The following is a 26,422-nucleotide window of genomic DNA, read 5'->3' as shown; positions in this document are numbered from 1 at the left end:
TCTTTTTCCAGAGAGCAGGAGCTGTTAATCTTGTAATGCAAGCGGGTTTAATTATAATCCAAGAACACCAGAATTCAAATTTGCACCTTTTAGTTGCCAAGATCAATTAACAACCGTCCCCCAAAGTCAAAGTTTACCACGGGCAAGATCGGACATGAGAATTGCTGCGTAAAGTGAGTTCATGCGCAATGCCGCCACTACATCACCAAAGTGATCTTGCATAAACGTTCGCAGGCAGACTTCTCTTAAATGCGCTCGTGAGTGCGTTACGCGTCGGACGCACGTCCCAGTTTTGGCACTGAGGCAAGTGTGTAGGAACCCAGCGCGTCCTCCTCTCTCTCCTCTAACCTCCTCACAGCGAGACGCACGATTTCACAGGATGCTTCACCATATGCTTCTCTTAACCACTGAGATTGGGGTTTGGGTGTAGGCGATCCATCGGGCGCAGAGCGAGTTCTGGATTTGGGTGATGGTGATGGTGAAGCGCGTCTTGCGCGCTGCCGCACGTTTCCTCGATCTTTCCTCGGGACGTCTGGCGAAGGGAAATGTGAAGAAGGCTTAAAGAATGGCATGTAAACATGGTTTCTGCCAAGAAGGAGATGGTGACTGCGATGTACCCCACTTCTATTTCCACTCTCCTCTACTTTCTGTGTGTGGCGGCTTGGTGAGTTCCAACTGGATGTGAGCGTTACGCATGGCATCTTTACGCATCGAGGTTACAAACGACAAACCCAGGCGTCTTTGAACTGTTTGTGCTGTTGATTGATACGAAAGATAGGCTTTTATTTCATGTGTGCACAATGTTAAAATGCTTCAGTTTGCTATGTGTTGTTTTTAGCATAAAGAGAATATCTGGACAGATCAGAAAGGATGAGAAATTATACCCGGAAAATTTCACACGCATTCTGGACCGACTTCTGGATGGATACGACAACAGACTCCGACCTGGATTTGGGGGTACGTGCCAAAATCTTTACAATAATTTGGCCAAAAAAAGCTCACGTTACTTTTAAAGCTTCTCGCGCAAAGCGAGCTCTCCAAATGTTGTGTTTTTACGCAGGTCGCATGCTGTTTACCAAGTGTTGTTTGTTTGGTGAGGGTTGGTGTCCTCTGAGGGGAGATGGAGGTGTAAGCCAACTCCAAATGTCCTTTTGCTGCCCACTTTCTTTCTCTGCTGTCCATGTATCTGTTAGATCGGTGCCTTTTGTTTAAGCGAGTTTGGTTATGTAATCGCGCCGAGAAAGCCGCTTAATGCATATTTTAAGCTTAAATGCTTGATTGTGACTGGTCAATCACATAATTGCTTATGAAATTGTTTATAAACCAATAAAGTGTGTAATTGCATAATACAATACTTTAGGTAACACTTTATTTTTCAGTGTCCTTGTTACATGTTGTCACGTTACGCTACCGGAAAGAACACGGAGCCGTGGATAATTGAAAGAGTCTTTATTAATCCAACAAAGGGGGTAAATCCAACATAGGAAACAGGAGGTAGACACACGTAAATCACTGGTAGACCCGACAAACACTAACTGCACAGACTAGGACTTATAAACACAGGGCAATCAGGGGAACACAGGTGACAACAATGGAACATAATCAAACAAAACGAGGACAGGAACATGACCAAATAAGGAAAAACAGGAACAGAACCAGGGGCAAAACACGACACAGAACAGTCCAGAATCCTGACATTACGCCACCTCCCGGAAGGTGTGTCCTCGCGCTGTCGAAACTACATGGGGAGGGGCGGGTAGGAATTTGGGAGGAGGTTCTGGAGGAGGATGGACACCCGGGAGTGGGCCGGCAGACACAAACTGTGTGTATCCCCACCCGAAATGTAGCACGAGCAGGGAAGAACACACAGCCTGAGATGCTGCCGGCTCTCGCCGTATGTTTGTCTACACTCGTATTGGTAAAATAAAGAGTGATAATGGACAGACAACACCAAATAAGACTGACACACAAAGAACGCTTGCTGAATTACAGAAAGCTGACGCCGGTTTCACCGCACGTGCTTTTATGCTTCCTGGTCGCTACGTCACCCCGCCCGTGACGTCTCGCCCATCCATTGGACTGATTACACATGTGATTCAGAGCGTGGTCACGCTGGAGGCATTCCCGTCGCATTTCGACGCAGCTCGAGTTCCTGAAGGGGAATCTAAACCTTTACAAAAAGTTGTCTTTGAGAATGTCTAAATATAAATATAAATCCACAACTTAAAAAAAAAAGAAAAGTATTTGCGTCTAAAATCAACTAGATAATGTATAAGCCTTTTATATAGAGCTCTATAGGAATCTAGTGGCTAAACCATGGCATTGTTTTTCTTTTTTTACTCCCACCAGATGGAACTAATCTGCCTTCAAAAGTTGGATTTTAAAGGCATTGTCTCTATTTTAACATGAAATACAGCCATAATTGAAAAGTAATCGAAAAATATTAGGAAAAAAATGTTTGTATTATTTTCATTGGGAAAAATCGATCAAAATAATTGCATGAATATTAAATAGTATTATGAAATTCTCTCAAAATACAAAATAAAAAATATTTTTTTTTTATTTATAATTATCGAACAAAAATATATTACATTGATCTCACTGAAAATAAAAAAAATCTACATTTCAGGTGTCCGGTCCCTTTTGACAGCGACAACATGTGTGACTCCCAAATGAACAATACCAGAGGGTTCAGTTAGCTTCTTGTTTCTATGGGCAAAATTAAAATTTTAAAGGGGATTTATGAAAGAATTTTCAAGTATTAATCACTTTTTATTGCCAACGTGTGAACAGCATGTAACGTAACTTTAAAAATTAGAGCCTGCACATATTTTACCTTAATTCTACACCGCTGTTTCCGTTCTCATCAAAACGGTTGTTTATGCTCTAACAGCAACATTACACACTAACTAAAGTTAAAAAAAATTTGAAATCATAATAAACCACCCCTTTAAACTAGTCAAGTTGTATGTACTAGCAGATACATTCTTACCAAATCAGTTCAAATCACATTAATGTCAATTACCAGGTGGCTGAGAATACTTGAGGTGTGCTCAACAAGATTTTACAGTGCAGGTGGGCAGTTTGATGAACTGACTTAAATGGCTAGGTCTTCAGCAAAGGTAGCCTATAACATGTCTGATCCTATTTCAACACAATTATGCACGTTAGCTTTATTTTTGAAGGTGAAGTGTGTAATTTCTGTCCATCTAGTTGCACCTAACGGAATTGCATAAAAAAATTTTTGTTTTCAAACAGGTTTCCAGAATACTCTCTGTCATTTGTTGACCAATTTTATTCACATTTAAATGTTATACATTATAATTTAAGCTCCGTAATGTAGAAAATTAGGACTTGATTTCATCCAATGTTTTTTTTATTTTTTTTTATTGGATTTTAATAATATTATTAATATTATTTTCCCTTATACATGCAGCCTTGGTTACATCAGCAGAACAGAAAAATCATTTTAAAAGTGGAGAAAGCTTTTATGTTTTAATGAAAGATTATAAAAACATTTATAATACCTTCAGAACAATGTGCACTGATGAACAATGCAACAATTGCAGTTAATTAGAAGTTCTTTGGCCGATTTCACTGTTTGATTTTCTGTTGTGTGCAGACACTGCTTCATGCTGAAGAGAAGAGAATAGGTTGTGCTGCCTTATTTTAAATCAAAATTAGGACAAGACTCCAAAGTCTCATTCTCTTCAAATCATAATTACTGTAGAAAAAAAAAAGAAAAAGAAAAAGAAAAAAAAATAAAACATTATGACATGAAACTATAAAGTTGCCTTGGTTACATCAGCAGAACAGAAAAATCATTTTAAAAGTGGAGAAAGCTTTTATGTTTTAATGAAAGATTATAAAAACATTTATAATACCTTCAGAACAATGTGCACTGATGAACAATGCAACAATTGCAGTTAATTAGAAGTTCTTTGGCCGATTTCACTGTTTGATTTTCTGTTGTGTGCAGACACTGCTTCATGCTGAAGAGAAGAGAATAGGTTGTGCTGCCTTATTTTAAATCAAAATTAGGACAAGACTCCAAAGTCTCATTCTCTTCAAATCATAATTACTGTAGAAAAAAAAAGAAAAAGAAAAAGAAAAAAAAATAAAACATTATGACATGAAACTATAAAGTGTAGCGAATTTAAACATCTCTCTCTAATTAATAATAAAGATGACCATTTTAATTGCAAACTCCTAGCTGGTTTCTTTACCCACAAACACATGGAGGGCTAATTGAATTCTTTAGTCTTCATTATTTTACCACATATTCATAATTTGATGTTACACTAGAGTGCCACCTCTAGCTCATTATGTTTATTATATGCTTTTCTCGCATGCGAACAACCTATGAATAAGGCCTGTGAATACGCCACCAGCTGCCCACAGATCATACGCTATAAACCAGAGCAAGAGTGCTGATTGAAGATAAGATTTTGCTTTTTATAGCCAACTAAATACGGCACAGCAGCTGATCCTGGATCAGTTCGAATCTGATGCTTTATATAGTCTGTGAGGTGACAGACTGGAGTTATTATGCATGTGCAGTGTGTATGTCAGCTTGTGCTGATTAGGATCGCTGGGTATGATTGCTATAAAAAAACAATTGGACAAGAGTTAATTAGCTTTTCTTTTCACGGTTACCATTGAGTGTGGGACCAGGATGGAAACCAAGAATGTTTTTCGCAGGACAGCACGCACGCACACACACGCACGCATACTACATCGAAGACTTTGTCCCGTCCCAGGTGTACAGGAGCTGCGTGTGGTTTGTCCTACTTCCTGTACAGTGTGACTGTACCTCGGATTGTGCGCGAGCATGTGTGTAACGTTGCGACAAACACTGACCCATTTCAATATGCTGTAATATTTGCAAGCCTGGATAAGTTTGATCTTTTTCCAGAGAGCAGGAGCTGTTAATCTTGTAATGCAAGCGGGTTTAATTATAATCCAAGAACGCCAGAATTCCTGTTAATCTTGTAATGCAAGCGGGTTTAATTATAATCCAAGAACACCAGAATTCAAATTTGCACCTTTTAGTTGCCAAGATCAATTAACAACCGTCCCCCAAAGTCAAAGTTTACCACGGGCAAGATCGGACATGAGAATTGCTGCGTAAAGTGAGTTCATGCGCAATGCCGCCACTACATCACCAAAGTGATCTTGCATAAACGTTCGCAGGCAGACTTCTCTTAAATGCGCTCGTGAGTGCGTTACGCGTCGGACGCACGTCCCAGTTTTGGCACTGAGGCAAGTGTGTAGGAACCCAGCGCGTCCTCCTCTCTCTCCTCTAACCTCCTCACAGCGAGACGCACGATTTCACAGGATGCTTCACCATATGCTTCTCTTAACCACTGAGATTGGGGTTTGGGTGTAGGCGATCCATCGGGCGCAGAGCGAGTTCTGGATTTGGGTGATGGTGATGGTGAAGCGCGTCTTGCGCGCTGCCGCACGTTTCCTCGATCTTTCCTCGGGACGTCTGGCGAAGGGAAATGTGAAGAAGGCTTAAAGAATGGCATGTAAACATGGTTTCTGCCAAGAAGGAGATGGTGACTGCGATGTACCCCACTTCTATTTCCACTCTCCTCTACTTTATATGTGTGGCGGCTTGGTGAGTTCCAACTGGATGTGAGCGTTACGCATGGCATCTTTACGCATCGAGGTTACAAACGACAAACCCAGGCGTCTTTGAACTGTTTGTGCTGTTGATTGATACGAAAGATAGGCTTTTATTTCATGTGTGCACAATGTTAAAATGCTTCAGTTTGCTATGTGTTGTTTTTAGCATAAAGAGAATATCTGGACAGATCAGAAAGGATGAGAAATTATACCCGGAAAATTTCACACGCATTCTGGACCGACTTCTGGATGGATACGACAACAGGCTCCGACCTGGATTTGGGGGTACGTGCCAAAATCTTTACAATAATTTGGCCAAAAAAAGCTCACGTTACTTTTAAAGCTTCTCGCGCAAAGCGAGCTCTCCAAATGTTGTGTTTTTACGCAGGTCGCATGCTGTTTACCAAGTGTTGTTTGTTTGGTGAGGGTTGGTGTCCTCTGAGGGGAGATGGAGGTGTAAGCCAACTCCAAATGTCCTTTTGCTGCCCACTTTCTTTCTCTGCTCTCATGTATCTGTTAGATCGGTCCCGTTTGGTTGTTTAAGCGAGTTTAGTTATGTAATCGCGCCGAGAAAGCCGCTTAATGCACACATTTTAAGTAGGAAGAGATGTTCGCTTTGTTTGCGTAAACCGCTCACTTTCCCCACACTCTCCTATCTTTAAACAGCGCGCACCAGCGTTTTAACCTGTTTTGCGAAGCCAAATGATTCGCTGCTATATAATTGCTGGTCATGAGCGAACAATTTTATTGTTGCTCTATTCTTGAGTACAATAGCATGAAAGATTTGACTGTGGTCATTGTGCTTGAAACTTCAGTATTAACCCCTTAGAGTGTGCTTGAATTTTTAAAAATAGCCAAAAATATCTGGATATTAAACTTCGCGTGTAAAATGTAACACTTTACATCTTCATTAATAGCATGAAAAAGCATTACTAGATTATATGATGCTTTAGAGATCATTAGTTAGTGTGCATGCAAATTGTTAGAAATGGAATTAAATATTTTCAGCCTAGAAACATGAGCTAGTGATGTATTAATCATTACATAATATTGATTAATGACTTATTGATGAAAGTTACTAAAGAAAAACATCAAGACTTGCTGCACACGTCAGTTTCCACTCTTCCCTTTCCCTCATTTAATTTTTTTACCCAAGAAATAAATAATCAAGTCAAAGACTGTGGTTCTCTATGCGTAATGCCAGGATGTGATTGGAGCTCTGGGAATGAAGCTCTGGTTTTTTATGCAACTTTAGTGAAGAGGCAGAGAGCACATCTCTCCAAACAGAGCAGCACACCCACCTTCACATGACAAGAGCTCTCGAGCGGAGCTGGATCAGGCTGGAGGGGCTTGATCAGCTCTCAGCTAGATGGTGTGGGTTCACAGTTCTAGTAGGATAGCATGAGTTGCCCTTGCCAAAGAATGCAGTGCTTCAGAGATGATAGATATCAGGGCTCGGGCGCGTCTCTTACCACTGGCCTCGTTGTTGTCGTCTGATTGTTGCACCATGAGGACTTGGGTTTGAAGAAATACACTTGTCAAAATATACTGTATTATGTAATTGTTCACCCAAAAGTAAAAATTCACTCTAATGTTGTTGCAAACCTGTTATCATTTCTGTGGAACATAAAAATAGCAAATTTGATCAATGGTGCATGTGACAAAAAAAAAGCACCGTAAAAGTAATCCATACGAATTGTCCACTATATTCCAAGTCCTCCGAAATCCGTTGGTCAAGAGAAAGATTTGTTTGTAAATGACAAGCTAAAATTTTGAGTTTCTGTTTCTCATACAAGCTGCCTTATGGCTTCAGATGACTTGGAACATAGAGCATGAGTCATATGGACTATTTTATGATACTTAAAAGGGTTTTTTTTTTACTTGACTAATCACTACTGTCGCTACTGAAAAAAAAGGTGTAGGATTTACTTTGAAACAATTTTCACAAATATTTCTCACAATTCTCAGAAATTGCTAAATTTTGCAAATAATTACAAAGAAACAGCAAGTAACTGCATCAAATGTGAAATTTTGAAGTAGAAAGACTGAAATTGTATTTCCTTGTAAAATGTACTCCAATAAACGTTGTTTTATTTACAACTCTGAAATAATGATAATAATAATAATAATTACATTGCATGAACTGTTGTTGTATTGAAAAAAAAAAAGCTGTTTGAAAATCTTCCTTTTGTGTTTCAATAGAAACAAATCAGATAATTGTCCTGCAGTAAGAGTATAGATAAAGTGAATGTGAAAAGCAGCTTGGTATTCAAAGAATTTGATGAGAAATGTTTCATATTGAGACCTTTGACTTGTGATTGCATACTTTGGTCTTTTGGTCAAATCTGTGCAGTTTGGGGCACTAATGAGATCTCTTTTGAATCTCAAAAGGATTCTCTTGACCAGATGCATCATCTGAAAGCAGGAGACCTAAGAAACCTCCATTTACTTTCAGTTTGATCTCATTTGTGTTGGAGAAACATTTGATATATTTAAAAGATCTCTTTTTTATTTTTTGTGTGCAGTGGACTGAGTGAGATTGTTCCTGTCTTTCATATTTCTGTAGAATTCATGGTTGTCAACTGTGAGAGATGCTCAGAGTGTCTGTTTAATGACAGATAATCCATTTTCTTGTGTTTGACTGAAGGCACTTCTCTCTCAAGTGATTTACTCAAGCATCTATCAGAGAAGCTCTAGAACATTAGGAGTTCAAACCTCACAAGTTCAGCCAATGAGACGGTTCAGTGATTAATCATGTGATTTAGAGCTTTGAGAGCCTTAGTCTGTTTTCAGTTACACTTTTGGTCTTTATTTGTTGTCGCGGGGGGAATGAGAAAACAGACTCGGTACAGGTCGAAAGAGCCCCGGAGGGTGATTTATTTGCCCACACACGAAAACACATCAAGGTAGACAGACGGTAGATTAGCGGGCTGACACTCACCCTCCCTCTCGCTGTCCGTCGCTAGGTATACCGGCCTTGGGCTGGGTGATCCCCGACGGGGTCACCGTGGCCCATTCCGGGCGGTACGGGGGTTCCGTGGGCATTGGCTCATCCGCAAAGTCGGGGAGCCCCGGAGGGTGATTTATTTGCCCACACACTGATCACACGTGCTCTGATGAATGGTGCTCGGTGCCCGTCTCAGCGTGGTGCTCGTGGGGTGAAGTGCCGTGGTGCAGATCCCTCTCCCAGGGTGCCTTCGGAGTCTGTGAACAAGGAGAAACAAGCATTAATGTCGCCTGGAGCTCCGGGGTGCCTTCCCGCTGGTGTCTCTTCTCCTGGCTTTTAAGGCCAGCGGGAACGAGCTCCAGGTGCGCCACTCATCGCGCACAGGTGTTGTGCGTCGGTGATCAGTGTGGCAGCGGCGTTTCCAGGGCGACGCTAATCTGGACTCGGGATACTCGCCACATTGTTTATTTATTTATCATTTTATTTTTCTCTCCACAAGAATTTGGTAAAAGTAGATAAATAAAGGAGAAATTGTTTCAGTCAGAGAAAACTGGGAAAAGTGAAATCCAAACGGACTCTTCCTTTCCTAATACACATCATACACACTACGCCATATTGTGTAGTACTTGACAGTGTACATTTTTAAGAAAAAATCTGCATAATCTGCCTCATAATTGACTTTCCTTTTGGCTGATGTCACATCCAAGATGTACATGAGTTTGTTTCTTCATAATTTGGAGAAATGTAGCATTACATCACTTGCACATGAATGGATCCTTTGCACTGAATGGGTGCCTTCAGAATGAGAGTCCAAACAGCTGATAAAAACATCACAATAATCTACACTCTAAAAATGCTGCGTTGTTTCAACCCAACTTTGGGTCAAATATGGACTAAACCTACTTTTGGGTTAAAAATGTAATTTAAAAATTTAACCCAACAGCTGGATTAGTCCATAGTTGACCCAAAGTTGGGTTGAAACAACGCAGCATTTTTTAGAATGCACAAATAATCCACACGACTCCATCTATAAACGTCTGTTGAAGCGAAAAGCTGCGTGTTTGTAGGAAACAAACCCATCTTTACAATGTTCTTAACTTCAAACTGTTGCTTCTGGATAAAATATGAGTCCTCTATCCATATTGCTTTATTCAGTGATAAAGTCATCATCAAAGTTTTTATCAGCTGTTTAAACTTGGATTCTGATGGCACCCATTCACTGCAGAGGATACATTGGTGAGCAAGTGATGTAATGCTACATTTCTCCAAACCTGTTCTGAAGTAACAAACATCTTGGATGGCCAGAGGGTGCATTTTCAACAGATTTTCACCTTTGGGTGAACTATTCCTTTTAGCCAAATTGCTGTTTAGGTGTTGTTTTAGACTACCGTAATACTGTATGTAATGCGCCTTTCTAAAATCTTAAGAGTTGTTATCTAATGATGCTTAACATTGTCATAAAGGTTATGCAATATTAGCAAATAATTACAGATTTTCCACTCTGCTGTGACTAACATTTAGCTCTGATTCTGATTTGAAACACACACTTTATACCATCAAATAAATTCTTGATTGATCAAATCAAGTCCTGTCCAGCATTATTTCTCATTATAGAAGTCAAATGAGTCGAGAATGTGGGTTCATGTTGACTTTGACAGCAAAAAAAGCAAAAGCAATCCTGTGCATTCGTAATACCTGGTTTGGGTCACATTTATAGATCACATCAGTTTTGTGCATTTCTAGTCATAAGAGGTTTAATGTGATTCTGATTCCTGTGTCCCACCAGGTCCAGTGACGGAAGTGAAGACCGATATTTACGTCACAAGTTTCGGCCCAGTTTCCGACGTGGAGATGGTGAGTGCTCTGAGATGTTTATGATTATGTGTGAACAGGTTGGATTTGTGTGTGTACATGTATGTGTGCACAAGCAGCTGTTATATAAGGTGTCATATCCATCTGCTGAGATATGATTAAAATAAATAATTCAGGCAGCTTGCCATTTAGATCAGTGCAAGGTGCAGTTATCTGCTTAGTCAGAGTGAATCAAGTACTGTGTGGCAGAGATTCAAAAAAACATTTGTGATTGAGTCAACCATTTCAGCAGGTATTTTCCCCTGAGAAGAATATGAGGTTCAGCACCTCGCACAAGAGCATAACAGCACTAAATGTGACCAAACTTACAGTGTTTAGAGCAAATTGGTACCTGCAGTATTAAAACCAGCAAAAAGGAATGCACAAAAGGACATTCAAAATCCATTTAATTTCCGTATTGTTATATGTTTCCAAGTGAAACAGAATATTCAGCTGGTTTTCTCCAGTACACTGAAAAAACAAACAAAAAAAATTGTGTAGAAACAATTTTCACTCAGAAATTCTAACAAATAATTAGAAAGAAACATCAAGAAACACAATCAATTAAATGTGAAATTTTGAAGTAGAAATTTGTTTTTAATTGTATTTACTTGTAAAACATACTCCAGCAATCTTTGTTTTATTTACAACTTTGAAAAAAAAAATCCTATAATATTATTGGTTAATGTTATTTTTCCCCACCCACGCAACCTTGTTGTGTTACAGTTACAGGGGATGTTTTTTACAAAAAATGTGATGAGAAATGCTTGAGCGCATATTGAGACCCTTGCCTTTAGCATACTCTAGTATTTTGAAGAATTTGCACAGTTTGAGACATTTCTTTAAAAAGTAAATAGGGTTCATTTTGTTTTATTTATTTATTTTATTTAATTATTTACAAGGAAATTCTTTCTTGGAGGAATTTGATTGAAAATGCTTAAGTTCATGTTGAGACCTTGACTTGACTAGATTGCATACTTTGGTATTAATACTTTTGGTGAATCTGCACAGTTTGAGACATTTTTTAAACAGTAGCCTAAATAGGGTTCAAATTGGTGTTATGTCATTTTTAAGGGTTACACTGGAGTTTTTACAAGACAACTCTTTCTTGGAAGAATTTGATGAGAAATCCTTGAGTTCATATCAGGATTATTCTAAAAAGTAAATAGAGTTCATTTTGATGTTATGTTGTTTTTAAGGGTTACAGGGGAATTTGGCAGGAGCACAATTTGTCAGCGTGAGGGGAAGTGTTTGTTTAAGTGTGTAGACAGTGTTTTTGCAAGATTATGGTGGATTTTATTTATTTTTTTTATTGAGAAGTTGCTTTTTACTGAACCACTCTAATGAAGCATTCTGTCAGGAGTAAGTCAGATTGATTTGCGTGCTGTTTTGACTGCTCTAAATCTGTGCTTTCTTCCAGGAGTACACCATGGACGTGTTCTTCCGCCAGACATGGGTGGATAGGCGGTTGAAGTATGATGGCCCGGTGGAGATCCTCCGGCTAAATAACCTGATGGTGACCAAAGTTTGGACCCCCGACACATTCTTCAGGAACGGCAAAAGATCAGTGGCTCACAACATGACGGCACCCAACAGACTCTTCAGAATCATGAAGAACGGCACCATCCTGTACACTATGAGGTACAGCACGTATACGCTGAAAAGAGTTTGGCAGACTGTGTTTGCTCGTGGGTGACCGACGTTATGCCAAGTAGGATGTGTTCCTGGATCATCTTTTGTTGGTCCTGCAACAACATTTGTGTTCAGTGGAAAATGGCAGGTTGATATGAATGTTGTTGAAGCCTCAAACGCCACCCTAAGGCTAACACTACAATTCTAGCTGTTTGAAAGAAAAGGATGTTGATCCAGGAACATGTCCTACTTGGTGTAAAGAACTTTGAAGGTGTTGCTGGACATCACATCCTCATTATTATTTTATATTATTATAAACCAAAATAATATTTTAACCATTTCTATCTGTGTTTTTTCCACAGGTTGACAATAATTGCAGAATGTCCAATGAGACTCGTTGATTTCCCAATGGATGGCCACTCCTGCCCTCTGAAGTTTGGCAGCTGTGAGGATTACACTATATATGTTGATTTTTTCACAGAACACTAAAGCATGATTTGAGACAGTATTTCAGAGTAAAGGAACATGGCAGTTTAAATGACATGTTTGGAGTGAGGAGAAGAACATTACTTATGAAGCGTTTCTTGAAGAGCACTTACATAATCCCTTCTTTAAAAATGGATTTCTCTCTCTCTTCACTGTCAGATGACTAAATATATATATACGGGAAACAGAATTGATTATTTGAGGGTTTCTTTTGTGTGACCCTACAAATTCAGAATTGAAGTTCATCTATATGCTAGTGAACTTCTAAAAGCTGACAAAATTCACTTATAGCATGCGAATTTAAAATTCAAAAGATTCCAGGAAAAGACCAAACCTATTGATAACTTGTTTGAATTTAATTGCATTTGTTTTTGTCCCGTCAAATGCATTCTAGAATGCAAATATCACTTCATCTTAAAACACGCCAAAAACACACATTGGAAAGGTGGCTGATTTAGAATAGCATACTGCCATAGGGTAGTATGCTTGTATACTATTCCGAATTGAGACTGTGCATCTGCTGCATATAGTATATACACTACCATTCAAAAGTTGGAATCCTTGGGATTTTTTATGATTTTGAAAGTAGTCTATTATGCTCACCAAGGCGGTATTTATTTGATCAAATACATTAATGCTGTAAAATATCATTACATTTTAAAATAACTGTTTTGTATTTGAATATATTGTAAAATGTAATTTACTCCTGTGATACAAAGCTGAATTTTCAGCATCATTACTCCAGTCTTCAGTGTCACATGATCCTTCAGAAATCATTCTAATATGCTGATTTGCTGTTCAAGAAACATTTCTTATTATTATAAATGTTGAAAACATTTCAAAAGAACAGCATTTATTATAAATGTCTTTACTGTCACTTTTGGCCAATTGAATGTGTCTGAATAAAAGTAATAATTTCTTTACCGACCCCAAACTTTTGAACAATAGTGTATACAGTAAATGGTATGTACATTTTATGTGTGGAATAACTGAATTGCTTACTACATTTGCCAAATAATTGTAATGTTCAGCAGAGCATACTGCATGGGATATTGCGTCCCACAATGCAATGTGCTCAACTTGACCATTCAAGTAATGTTACAATTTAAAAAATATTTTTTTCTTAATAGTCAGACTGTCAAGTTTTGTATAAATAAATATTTATTTAAATTTAAATAGCATGCAGTATCCAATGCTCACTGCATAGTATGCAGTAAGCTAGTATTGCATTCTTAACATAGGATCTTTGAGTTTTTATGGTACAAAAAATTAATTCAGCTTGTTGCCCTGGCTGCTAGTTTAAACACTGAATAGTTCTTTATCTAGAATTACTTTTTCATAGTTGGCTAAGCAAATACAAACTCATGACATTCATTATTTTCTTTGGGAGAGAAAAAAAAAATGCATATATAAATACAGTATATACACAGTATATTAGCTACAAGTTTAATTTAAGAGCAAATACCTTAGAGGTCTGAAAAGCAGCTCTTCTCCACAAGGAGAAATTACTTTTTCTTCCGAGTGTGTAAATACAGAGTTGGTTCATATTCTAAAAACTGAACAAAGAATCTCCATATCAGCAGGACTGTTCATGACAGTCGGTCAGCAAAAATGAAAACGAAAACGTGAAAAAAAAAGTTCAGGAACAGAAAGAGAAATCTGAAAAGAAGCCGTAATCTCAAATGGGAATATGTGGCAGGTGGGTAGGGCTCTTTTATGGAGACTGCTGGAAGATCTGGAGATAAAATCAGTCCAGAGAGCTCCTGCTGGCGCATTGTGACATTGTGATGGAGGACGATCTCAATGTTTTGGTTTTTAGTGGTGACTGCACTAATGTGCTGATGGATATCTTGCTCTCTCTTCTTTGTCTTCTTATACATCTTTCTGTCCTTTCTCTGGGCCGGAGGGGAAGCATCTAGACAGAGAGCTGTTCATCCCCTGTAGAGCCGAGAAGGTCACCACAGCTTTCCCACCTGCCCCGGGACTGCGCAGACCTATAACAGCTCTCATTTTCAGTTTACAATCTTTCCTTTGCACTCTGATACAGTTTTTTGCTCCTCTCTCATGTCATGTCATTCTCTTTCTTCTGTATTCATGTATTAGTGATGTTTGCTCGGGTCACTATCATTCAGAGTTAGGACTAGTGATTTGAGAAGTACTAAACCTTAAAACCGAAATTGTAGTACCATTATCAAAGGCTGCGATTTAATTAAATAAATATATGCGCTGCATGTTTCAGAGTGAAGCACGGCACTTTGTTCGTTTACAAACGCAGCTTGTGATCTGGTGTTTTCAGTGTCTCAGTTTGTAGTAGAACTCATATCTGCATCTGCTCCGAGTTTGGGTCACATTTTTGAACACCGCATAAACCAACCATCTTCCCAAAGCTTGTTACGGTGCTTGATATTGCAATCTGATGTTTGTTATCATACTAGTTGAAATGTAATTGTCATAATTATAAACACACTGGTTTGTATCACAAATAGTTTTGCGGATACTGCATTTCCTTACTTCCTTAGCTCTGCGTTCTTACTTTCTGACATAAAAACTCATTGGTTTAATGTTTAAAAATTAAGAGATTAAGGCAGCCATACATATTGGTATTGTGATTTTATAGTAGTAATGTAAATTAAAATAATATGTATTATTATTATTATTATTATTATTATTATATTTTTTCTTAAGTACTCAATTTATTATTATACGATGAAATATTATGATAGTAATAGGCCCTATTTCTTTTGTTTAATATTTTAACTTAGTAATAAAATATAATAATAAACAGAATAATAATAATAATAATTTTATTGTACAGTCAATTATTATTTATTGTCATATTGAAATACAATTACAAAAGTTTTGACGAAATTGCACAGTCCTAAAAACAAGCACAGCAAACCTGAAGCTTTTAAGAAGAAGAAGAGAAAAAAGCATTTTAAATCACAATCACATTTTTTTTTTTTTTAAAGGGCAAAACTCCTGATTGCATGAATTTTTATTAAAATGACTGGATTTTGTAAAATCCAGCAAATCCAGCGTTCACTGAGCAACGTTAAATGTAACTCATTGATCACCTTAGTAACCACCAGTATTATTTTATTAATATTGATAATATACTATTGCAGGTTATTTATTTATTTGGACATTTTATATGTAATTTTGTTGTGTTTTGTCATTTTTATTAGCTTTTTATATGTCTAAACAGTTTTTTATTAATTTGTATTTTTCAGTTTTTGTTTTATTTATTTTGGTACTTCAAGTTAAACTAAACATAAAATACAAATGCTAAAAATAACAAAAATAGCTACAATAAAATAGGTTGTTATATATATATAATATAATATAACATTCAATTCCCCTCGAAAAATTCTGTCATGCCCAGCGTTACTTTGGATCAAAACTTGCTTAGTCTCTCTGTCCCCTCTCTCTTCTCTCTTGCTCACTCTCTTTCTATTTTCATGGGGTTGTTGGTGGGTGTCTTGGAAGCACTTCCTCTGCTCTATTTCCCAATGTGTTGGGGTTCAGAAAAGAAAAGTAGAAAGAGACAGCGAGGAGGAGAGAAAAAGAGAGAATTAAGGAAGATAGAGATGATGATGATGATGATGATGATGATCTCAAAGGAGGACAGGAGCACAGGGAACGTGCTGACGGATTCCTGGATGTGCAGTCAGTCTCTACTCCGAGAGCATGAGCCGTTTGATGTATGGATTTCTCCCCCATAAATGAAATCTGTCTGATTCCGAGCAGGAGAACATCTCAGCGGATCTGATTTCTGTGTCAGGATGATTGTTCTGTTTGGCTCGGATTTGAGATTGGCACGCACAGTGGAGGAAGTGGGCAGCAGTGAGGAAAGATCAGTGTCTAAGCGGCGACCGTTCGACCCTGAGCTCGAGGACTAATACGCACAGTTCCATGCGTAGGCATACCCAGAGGAAGATTTATTGCTCAAAGATTGCTCTTTCATAGCTCAGGAGACGTAATAAAGTTCTCAGATATTTAATTGAAGTATTAACTCCTTTATTTCCTTTGGTGAAATAAAAATAGCTAAATCAAGACCGTTGTTGATATGGTGGAGTTCGTTCTTCCTATTGCCAAATTGCAGCAGTTTTTGGAAAGAAAAATCACAAATGAGATCTCTTTAATATCTCTTTTGTTTCTTCCTCAATATTTTTGTCTTGTTTTCCAGGACAAATATATAAACATTCTTAAATCAAGATATATTAACTTAAGACTTAAGGTATTAAGTCTTGTTTTCTGAAAAATGCATAAAAAATGAAGAAGGCTTATGCTTAAAACAAGAAAGAATGTCAGTAAGGTTATAAAAAATAAACTTAAACTTCAAGGGCAAAAAATATATTTTTCTTACAGATAATTGGCAGATAATTGTTCTTGTTTAAAGCATGAACTCACTTAATTTTGATCAGTTTTTCATAAAACAAAACTTAATAGTATTTTTTACTTCTCTAGTAAATGCATTGTCATTTAAGAATGTTTACATCCTATACTGAAAAAAAGACAAAAATTAGTTAGAATCTTGGAAGTTAGAATTTTTTTTTTTTTTTTTTTTTTTTTGCAGTGTGGCAATGAAATTAAATTCTCTTGAGAAAAGAAATCTCACATGTAATTCCACTAGAACAACAATCTCACCAATGTCTCAAACTGTGCAGAGATTTGCCAAAGCTACCAAAATCTGCAATCAACAATCTCAATATAAACAAATATTTCCCAGTCATCTGCAGTTTCCAGCAATATGCCAGCAATTGCCTCGTTTGTTTTCAGTTTACCTAAGGCTTTTTTACTCTGGAGAAAAATCGGAGCATCAGGAGACTGCAGCAGAAGTGTCCATTTACTCTCTGTTTAATCTCATTAGTCTTTTTCATTTCCACTGGGAATCACACAATGCCACAGATATGGTCTGATTGTTAGTGTTATGCACACATATATTCTAAATATAATGTAAGGGCTTGTTATGACAGCTCTGTTTTGTGTGTCAGATGCCTACCCAAAGACTGAGATGATCTACACCTGGACCAAAGGCCCGCAGCATTCTGTGGAGGTCCCACCTGAGTCATCCAGCCTGGTACAGTACGACCTGATTGGACAGACTGTGTCAAGCGAGACTGTAAAATCTATCACAGGTACAGACACATAACATACTCTCACAGTGACACCAACATTTTTGCTGCAAATATCTTGCAATATACAGGATACAACTGTCCAAATGTTTGGGGTCTGTAAGATTTTCTGTGTTTTTGAAAGAAGTCTCTTATTATTCTCACAAAGGCTGCAATTTGATCAAAATAACTGTTTGAAATTCAATTTAAAATAACTGTTTTAGCTGCGTTTATTTAATCAAATACAGTAATACTGTAAAATAGTATTACATTTAAAATAACTGTTTTGTATTTGAATATATTTTATAAAATGTAATAAAATTTTCAGCATCATTACTTCAGTCTTCAGTGTCACATGATCCTTCAGAAATCATTCTAATATGCTGATTTGCTACTTATTATTATTATCAATGTTGAAAACAGTTGTGCTGCTTCAAATTTTTGTGGAAACATTGTTTTAAGATTCTTTGATTAATAGTAAGGTTCATTTAAATTAGAAATATTGCATTGCAAATATATTTACTGCCACTTTTGATCAATTTAATACATATCTTGCTTAAAAAAAGTATTAATTTCTTTCAAAAAATTGTACTGACCCCCAAACTGTTGAACAGTAATGTAGTGCTTGCAATGCTGCAGTGTATTGATATTTCTCAAACACTGTGGTTGGGATTCTAAACCCCAAACTCAATGACATCACAATAGAATTAGAATTGTGATTGGTCAAGTTTTTTCTTTTTACTCCATATTTTTAACCATTTATAGCAATGTGTCCAAACCAGCCCTGATCATATGACAGGACATTTTGTCAATTGCTTGGTTTCTATGTATGTGGCCATCCAGCTGTAAATCACTGGTAAATAAAATCCTGCTCTCCATAACCATATATTAAAAAAAGCTCTGACTGGATGTTATGTCACAATATGCAGCACTTTCACTTTCAGTACAACAAAAGGGCCTGTTGCTCTCAGGGGCGGACTGGCCATCTGGCATATAGGGTGTTTTCCTGGTGGGCCGACGCACTTTTTGGGCCTGATACTTTGACCCATCATGCAGGGACAGCAGCGCATTGGTTTCTCTTCTGTTCTGACAGTGTAAATCCAATTGCAATGTATCATAGACGGAATGATGAAGTATATTGCTCCAACTATATAAATATTCCTTCACCCCTGGAAATATGTGGAAATATTACAAAGTCTGTAAACCGGACATTAACAGCGGCAGGACACGATAAAGACAAACGCAAAGTTGAGAGGACAGACACGTCAACAGGGAAAATACTGTAACGTTACAGGCAGAGCAAATTCACTGTTCGCGATACTCAAAATAATGGAAGAAAATTCTTAAGATTGAATTTGTGGTGGAGGTTTATAGGAATCTCTGAAGGAAACTGACTATCTTCAGAAAAGTTTAGATGGCATTTTCTTTTCATCTTACCTCCGAATAGTACATATTAAAGCAGTGTTTATAAGAGCAGCGCTTTTGTGTTTACAGGAAATACTATATTGCAGCTGTTTCATAAGCTCCACCTGCTGTCAGAGAGTGAATTTGCATTTTTAGCATAATTTCACAAAGTTAAAGTCAGACCACTGTTTGCTTTAAATCTTGTAATTGTACAATCTAATTTAAATTAAATAAACAAATAACTTATCATGCTACACATATGTAGCATCTTTGTTTGGACTGTGATTAAAATGCAGTGTTGCCTCTAATTTCAAATGGCTACAGATTTTTTTTAAGAGCAGTTCAGCCTGTAATAGAGCAAATAAACAGCTTGTTAATGTGCTCTTTCATTGTTTCTTGTCTCTTGCTTAAAGAAAGAAAGTCAGCAATCGGTATCAGAATCAGCCCATTTGCTGACAATCTGAATCGCCCATGAAAAATCTTAATCTGTGCATTTCTAGTTTTTATAGATAGCCATTTGTAGACAGTTACTTGACGGACTATTAACAGCAAGTCAAGAGCGAGTGAGTACACTGGTCCATTTAAACTGGTATACACAGTAGGTATACACACACAGTGTGTGTGTGTGTGTGTGTGTGTGTGTGTGTGTGTGTCTGTGTGTGTGTGTGTGTTTCGAACGACAGTGTATATAGATGGGTGCTGTCCGACTAGACTCCGATTGTAATGGTGGGCTGTTTGGACCAAAAATGCCAGGGTTGATTTTTTTGTCCCAGTCCAGCCCTGGCTGCTGTAAACTTATCTTGTCTGCATCTGGTTAGAACAAAGTGTTAGTCTTAACAGTTGCCCCTTTCACACATACAGTCTTTACTGGTAAATTACCAGTAAATTTTGAGAAAAGAAATCTCACATGTAATTCCACTAGAACAACAATCTCACCAATGTCTCAAACTGTGCAGAGATTTGCCAAAGCTACCAAAATCTGCAATCAACAATCTCAATATAAACAAATATTTCCCAGTCATCTGCAGTTTCCAGCAATATGCCAGCAATTGCCTCGTTTGTTTTCAGTTTACCTAAGGCTTTTTTACTCTGGAGAAAAATCGGAGCATCAGGAGACTGCAGCAGAAGTGTCCATTTACTCTCTGTTTAATCTCATTAGTCTTTTTCATTTCCACTGGGAATCACACAATGCCACAGATATGGTCTGATTGTTAGTGTTATGCACACATATATTCTAAATATAATGTAAGGGCTTGTTATGACAGCTCTGTTTTGTGTGTCAGATGCCTACCCAAAGACTGAGATGATCTACACCTGGACCAAAGGCCCGCAGCATTCTGTGGAGGTCCCACCTGAGTCATCCAGCCTGGTACAGTACGACCTGATTGGACAGACTGTGTCAAGCGAGACTGTAAAATCTATCACAGGTACAGACACATAACATACTCTCACAGTGACACCAACATTTTTGCTGCAAATATCTTGCAATATACAGGATACAACTGTCCAAATGTTTGGGGTCTGTAAGATTTTCTGTGTTTTTGAAAGAAGTCTCTTATTATTCTCACAAAGGCTGCAATTTGATCAAAATAACTGTTTGAAATTCAATTTAAAATAACTGTTTTAGCTGCATTTATTTAATCAAATACAGTAATACTGTAAAATAGTATTACATTTAAAATAACTGTTTTGTATTTGAATATATTTTATAAAATGTAATAAAATTTTCAGCATCATTACTTCAGTCTTCAGTGTCACATGATCCTTCAGAAATCATTCTAATATGCTGATTTGCTACTTATTATTATTATCAATGTTGAAAACAGTTGTGCTGCTTCAAATTTTTGTGGAAACATTGTTTTAAGATTCTTTGATTAATAGTAAGGTTCATTTAAATTAGAAATATTGCATTGCAAATATATTTACTGCCACTTTTGATCAATTTAATACATATCTTGCTTAAAAAAAGTATTAATTTCTTTCAAAAAATTGTACTGACCCCCAAACTGTTGAACAGTAATGTAGTGCTTGCAATGCTGCAGTGTATTGATATTTCTCAAACACTGTGGTTGGGATTCTAAACCCCAAACTCAATGACATCACAATAGAATTAGAATTGTGATTGGTCAAGTTTTTTCTTTTTACTCCATATTTTTAACCATTTATAGCAATGTGTCCAAACCAGCCCTGATCATATGACAGGACATTTTGTCAATTGCTTGGTTTCTATGTATGTGGCCATCCAGCTGTAAATCACTGGTAAATAAAATCCTGCTCTCCATAACCATATATTAAAAAAAGCTCTGACTGGATGTTATGTCACAATATGCAGCACTTTCACTTTCAGTACAACAAAAGGGCCTGTTGCTCTCAGGGGCGGACTGGCCATCTGGCATATAGGGTGTTTTCCTGGTGGGCCGACGCACTTTTTGGGCCTGATACTTTGACCCATCATGCAGGGACAGCAGCGCATTGGTTTCTCTTCTGTTCTGACAGTGTAAATCCAATTGCAATGTATCATAGACGGAATGATGAAGTATATTGCTCCAACTATATAAATATTCCTTCACCCCTGGAAATATGTGGAAATATTACAAAGTCTGTAAACCGGACATTAACAGCGGCAGGACACGATAAAGACAAACGCAAAGTTGAGAGGACAGACACGTCAACAGGGAAAATACTGTAACGTTACAGGCAGAGCAAATTCACTGTTCGCGATACTCAAAATAATGGAAGAAAATTCTTAAGATTGAATTTGTGGTGGAGGTTTATAGGAATCTCTGAAGGAAACTGACTATCTTCAGAAAAGTTTAGATGGCATTTTCTTTTCATCTTACCTCCGAATAGTACATATTAAAGCAGTGTTTATAAGAGCAGCGCTTTTGTGTTTACAGGAAATACTATATTGCAGCTGTTTCATAAGCTCCACCTGCTGTCAGAGAGTGAATTTGCATTTTTAGCATAATTTCACAAAGTTAAAGTCAGACCACTGTTTGCTTTAAATCTTGTAATTGTACAATCTAATTTAAATTAAATAAACAAATAACTTATCATGCTACACATATGTAGCATCTTTGTTTGGACTGTGATTAAAATGCAGTGTTGCCTCTAATTTCAAATGGCTACAGATTTTTTTTAAGAGCAGTTCAGCCTGTAATAGAGCAAATAAACAGCTTGTTAATGTGCTCTTTCATTGTTTCTTGTCTCTTGCTTAAAGAAAGAAAGTCAGCAATCGGTATCAGAATCAGCCCATTTGCTGACAATCTGAATCGCCCATGAAAAATCTTAATCTGTGCATTTCTAGTTTTTATAGATAGCCATTTGTAGACAGTTACTTGACGGACTATTAACAGCAAGTCAAGAGCGAGTGAGTACACTGGTCCATTTAAACTGGTATACACAGTAGGTATACACACACAGTGTGTGTGTGTGTGTGTGTGTGTGTGTGTGTGTGTGTCTGTGTGTGTGTGTGTGTTTCGAACGACAGTGTATATAGATGGGTGCTGTCCGACTAGACTCCGATTGTAATGGTGGGCTGTTTGGACCAAAAATGCCAGGGTTGATTTTTTTGTCCCAGTCCAGCCCTGGCTGCTGTAAACTTATCTTGTCTGCATCTGGTTAGAACAAAGTGTTAGTCTTAACAGTTGCCCCTTTCACACATACAGTCTTTACTGGTAAATTACCAGTAAATTACCGTTAAGAGATCATGTGTGAACAGGACCTTTTCAAAAATACCAGTAAATTTGTTCCGGCAATTTACCGGTATGAGAAGTTGTAACATTACCAGAAAATTACTGGTAATGCGCTCTGTGTGAACGCAGCACATTATTACCGGTATGAGCAAGTATGAGTTTAGAACGCGCTGAAGACAGACGTCTTCTCTGGGCCAATCATAACATTCTGACGCAGATACTCCGCTCTGTTTATGGAAGTCAAAGATATGTCTAAAGGTGTCTAATATGATGTCTCAGGGCCAAAAGTGCTGCATGAATGTGAACGTTTGACACAAAAATGAAAACATCAGCAAAAACACTGACCGTGTAAACCTCTCCATGTTGACAAACATAACATTGAGACGCACAGCCGTTTAGAGGTGATTTCCAGTTATTGAAGTCACAGAATTTACCGGTATTTTGAAATTGATGTGTGAATGGTGCTTTACCGGAAATAAGACGGAACGTCCTTACCTGTGTGAACAGCGCATTTTTGTATTTACTAGCAAAGTCGTTCAGGTAATTTTACAGCAATTCACAGGTTGCTGTGTGAAAGGGGCTAGTGACTATATGTGAAACATCAGTATTTAATTGACACAGAAAACCTAAACTTACCTAAAACTCAAAAACTGCTATTTCTTTGCTTGCTTACTCTAATGGAAAAATTAAATTTTAAACATCAAGCCCCCACAGATGTTATGCCTTAACCATTTGTCCTGTGTGCTACAAGTACCTCAAGCCTTAAGTCCATCTTATTAGTGTGCACATGTTCAGAGACACCTGGTCTGTGTCTGAGTCACATGATCAAAGCATATGGAGAATATCTGATAGTAACGTAAGCTAGATTAAAAGAAAAACCTTTTTTACTCATGCCACAAGGCCTAATGTTGGCTTAAATGTAAAGGTCAGCGTGAGCGCTTTCAGATCAGCTTGGTTTTTTAGAGCAACTGTGCACCTTAGTTAAACAGAAGCGGGGAAAAAAAACAATGGCATTTGTTTGTTCATTACATCTTTTTGATCAAAATTACATAAGAGATTTGGAGCATTCAGGATGTGTTTTGATTACTGGAGCGCTGTTTCCCAATATGGCTGTGAGCCTCATTCTGTTAAAAGAAGATGAATCTGCCAGAAAACTTTGCTGTACAGCCAAAATAAGTCTGCCGTGGTGACAGACTGTCATTCTGACCTTGTTCCTTTGCTTGTCTGCTCTTCGGCTAATAGGGCACTTCCTGTTTCTGTTTCTCTGTTCTTTCAGGTGAATATGTGGTAATGACGGTCTACTTCCACTTGAAACGGAAAATGGGCTACTTCATGATTCAGACGTACATCCCCTGCATCATGACTGTAATCCTTTCTCAAGTGTCTTTCTGGATAAATAAGGAATCCGTGCCCGCCAGAACTGTCTTTGGTACGTGATACTCTCAGATCTTCTGCACCGTTTCCCCCTCTGAGCCACCAACACCATTTTCATGCAAATACGAACAAAAATGCTGCTTCCTTCTGTCATATCTTCCTCCCTCCCTCTATCCGTTTCTCTTTCTTTATGCTTCTCTTCGTTTTTTTCTTTTTGTTTTATTCCACTGTGTGTAACCCTGGGTTAATGTCTTTTTTAAAGGCCACTTTTGAAAGTGGGTTAGCATCACTTTTTACCCAGATTGCAGTGCTAAAGATATTCGGTGTGGAATATGACTATAAATTGTTTAGCAAATGACAGGCAACTATGAGCTGCCTTAAAGCTGGCATCATTAAATATTCATGCATTTTGTACAGTCATAAAAACTTTAACACTTTCACACAGCGGTTAAAAATTTCAAGTGTTTTCTTTCTTTTCTTCTTTTTTTTTTTTTGCATTTTCTGTTGTATGTATGTATGTATGTACAGTAGTATGACCTTACGACAACTAGAACAGATTTAAATGCTCACATTCGCAAGTCAATAGGTACACTATTGTCATACACTAGAGTTTGGGGTCAGTATGTTTTTTTTTTTTGAAGAAATACTACAGCAAGGATGTATTACATTTATTAAAGTGACAGTAAAGATATTTATAATGTTACAAAAGATTTCTATTTCAAAATGCTGTTTTTGAACTTTGTATTCATTAGAGAATCCTGAAAAAAATGTATGTATCATAGTTCACAAAAATATTAAGCAGCACAACTGTTTTCAGTATTGATGATAATAATAAGAAATGTTTCTTGAGCATCGAATCAGCATATTTTCATGCATTTTGTACAGTCATAAAAACTTTAACACTTTCACACAGCTGTTAAAAATTTCAATTGTTTTCTTTCTTTTCTTCTTTTTTTTTTTTTTTGCATTTTCTGTTGTATGTATGTATGTATGTACAGTAGTATGACCTTACGACAACTAGAACAGATTTAAATGCTCACATTCGCAAGTCAATAGGTACACTATTGTCATACACTAGAGTTTGGGGTCAGTATGTTTTTTTTTTTTTGAAGAAATACTACAGCAAGGATGTATTACATTTATTAAAGTGACAGTAAAGATATTTATAATGTTACAAAAGATTTCTATTTCAAAATGCTGTTTTTGAACTTTGTATTCATTAGAGAATCCTGAAAAAAATGTATGTATCATAGTTCACAAAAATATTAAGCAGCACAACTGTTTTCAGTATTGATGATAATAATAAGAAATGTTTCTTGAGCATCGAATCAGCATATTTGAATAATTTCTGAAGGATCATGTGACACTGAAGACTGGAGTAATGATGCTGAAAATTCAGCTTTGCATCACGGGAATAAATTACATTTTAAAATATATTCAAATAGAAAACATTTCAGTTTTAATTTGTAATAATATTTCACAATTTTGCTGTTTTTACTGTATTTTTAATCAAATAAATGCAGCCTTAGTGAGCATAAGATACTTCTTTTTAACCAGAATAAGTGTGAAACACTTGAATCTATCTTTCTGTAGGGATTTTTCTGTTAGTGAGTCTTTAGTCCTGATCCAATTATGCTGTGGTGCCTCACGCGCTACTGAATCATAACATGTGTCACCATGTGTATCGTATAATGAGGTAATTGGCGATTCCCAGTATTATGAAAACGAGAGAGAGAGTTTGGTTTTTGTGTGTTGCAGAATCAAATCAACACAAAATGTGAGCCCGTGTATGCCTATTATATTTTCACATTTCATAAAAAAAAAATTTTCTCTAATTCAGTGAAAGTTTTTTGTTTTCAAAAGATGGTTTCAAAAAAATTATTTCCTCATTAATTTTGTCTTGTTTTCCAGTAAAATATGTAAACATTCTTAAATGAAGATAAAAATTAGTTCTTGTTTTCTGAACAGTGTATCAAAATTAAGTGAGTTTATGCTTAAAACAAGAAAAAAAATATCTGTCAATGAACAAAAAATCATAATCTTTGAATTAGGTTTATTTTTCTTACCCCATTGGCATATTTTATCTTGTTTTAAACATAAACTTCATTTTTAGGTGGTTTTTTTTTTGTTTTTGTTTTTTTTTTAAAACAAGACTTAATAGCTCAGTTATTTTGCTTCTCAAGTAAATATATCTTGATTAAAGAAGGTTTAGTATTTGTACTGGAAAACAACACTATATATATATATATTTTTTTTTTTTTTTTTTTTTTTTTTTTTTTTTTCGTTTT

General features: G+C 36.9%; 1 protein-coding gene across 1 annotated transcript in view; it reads left to right on the top strand.

Moving 5' to 3' along the window:
- The first annotated feature begins 543 nt into the window (after positions 1-543).
- The window catches only part of gabra4 (gamma-aminobutyric acid type A receptor subunit alpha4), a 42,602-nt gene continuing 16,723 nt past the window's right edge, over positions 544-26,422 (top strand). Inside the window, exons 1-7 of the mRNA XM_016485555.1 lie at positions 544-664; positions 839-957; positions 10,365-10,432; positions 11,850-12,070; positions 12,424-12,506; positions 17,542-17,685; positions 24,037-24,189. Of these exons, the coding sequence (XP_016341041.1) occupies positions 579-664; positions 839-957; positions 10,365-10,432; positions 11,850-12,070; positions 12,424-12,506; positions 17,542-17,685; positions 24,037-24,189 (874 nt within the window). The 5' untranslated portion in view covers positions 544-578. The remainder of the gene's footprint in view (positions 665-838; positions 958-10,364; positions 10,433-11,849; positions 12,071-12,423; positions 12,507-17,541; positions 17,686-24,036; positions 24,190-26,422) is intronic.

Source organism: Sinocyclocheilus anshuiensis, unplaced genomic scaffold (assembly GCF_001515605.1).
Source record: "Sinocyclocheilus anshuiensis isolate Anshui unplaced genomic scaffold, SAMN03320099.WGS_v1.1 scaffold189, whole genome shotgun sequence".
NCBI classification, from domain to species: Eukaryota; Metazoa; Chordata; class Actinopteri; order Cypriniformes; family Cyprinidae; genus Sinocyclocheilus; species Sinocyclocheilus anshuiensis.
The sequence above is the reverse complement of the archived record's forward strand: the minus strand, read 5'-3'. Positions and strand labels throughout refer to the sequence as shown.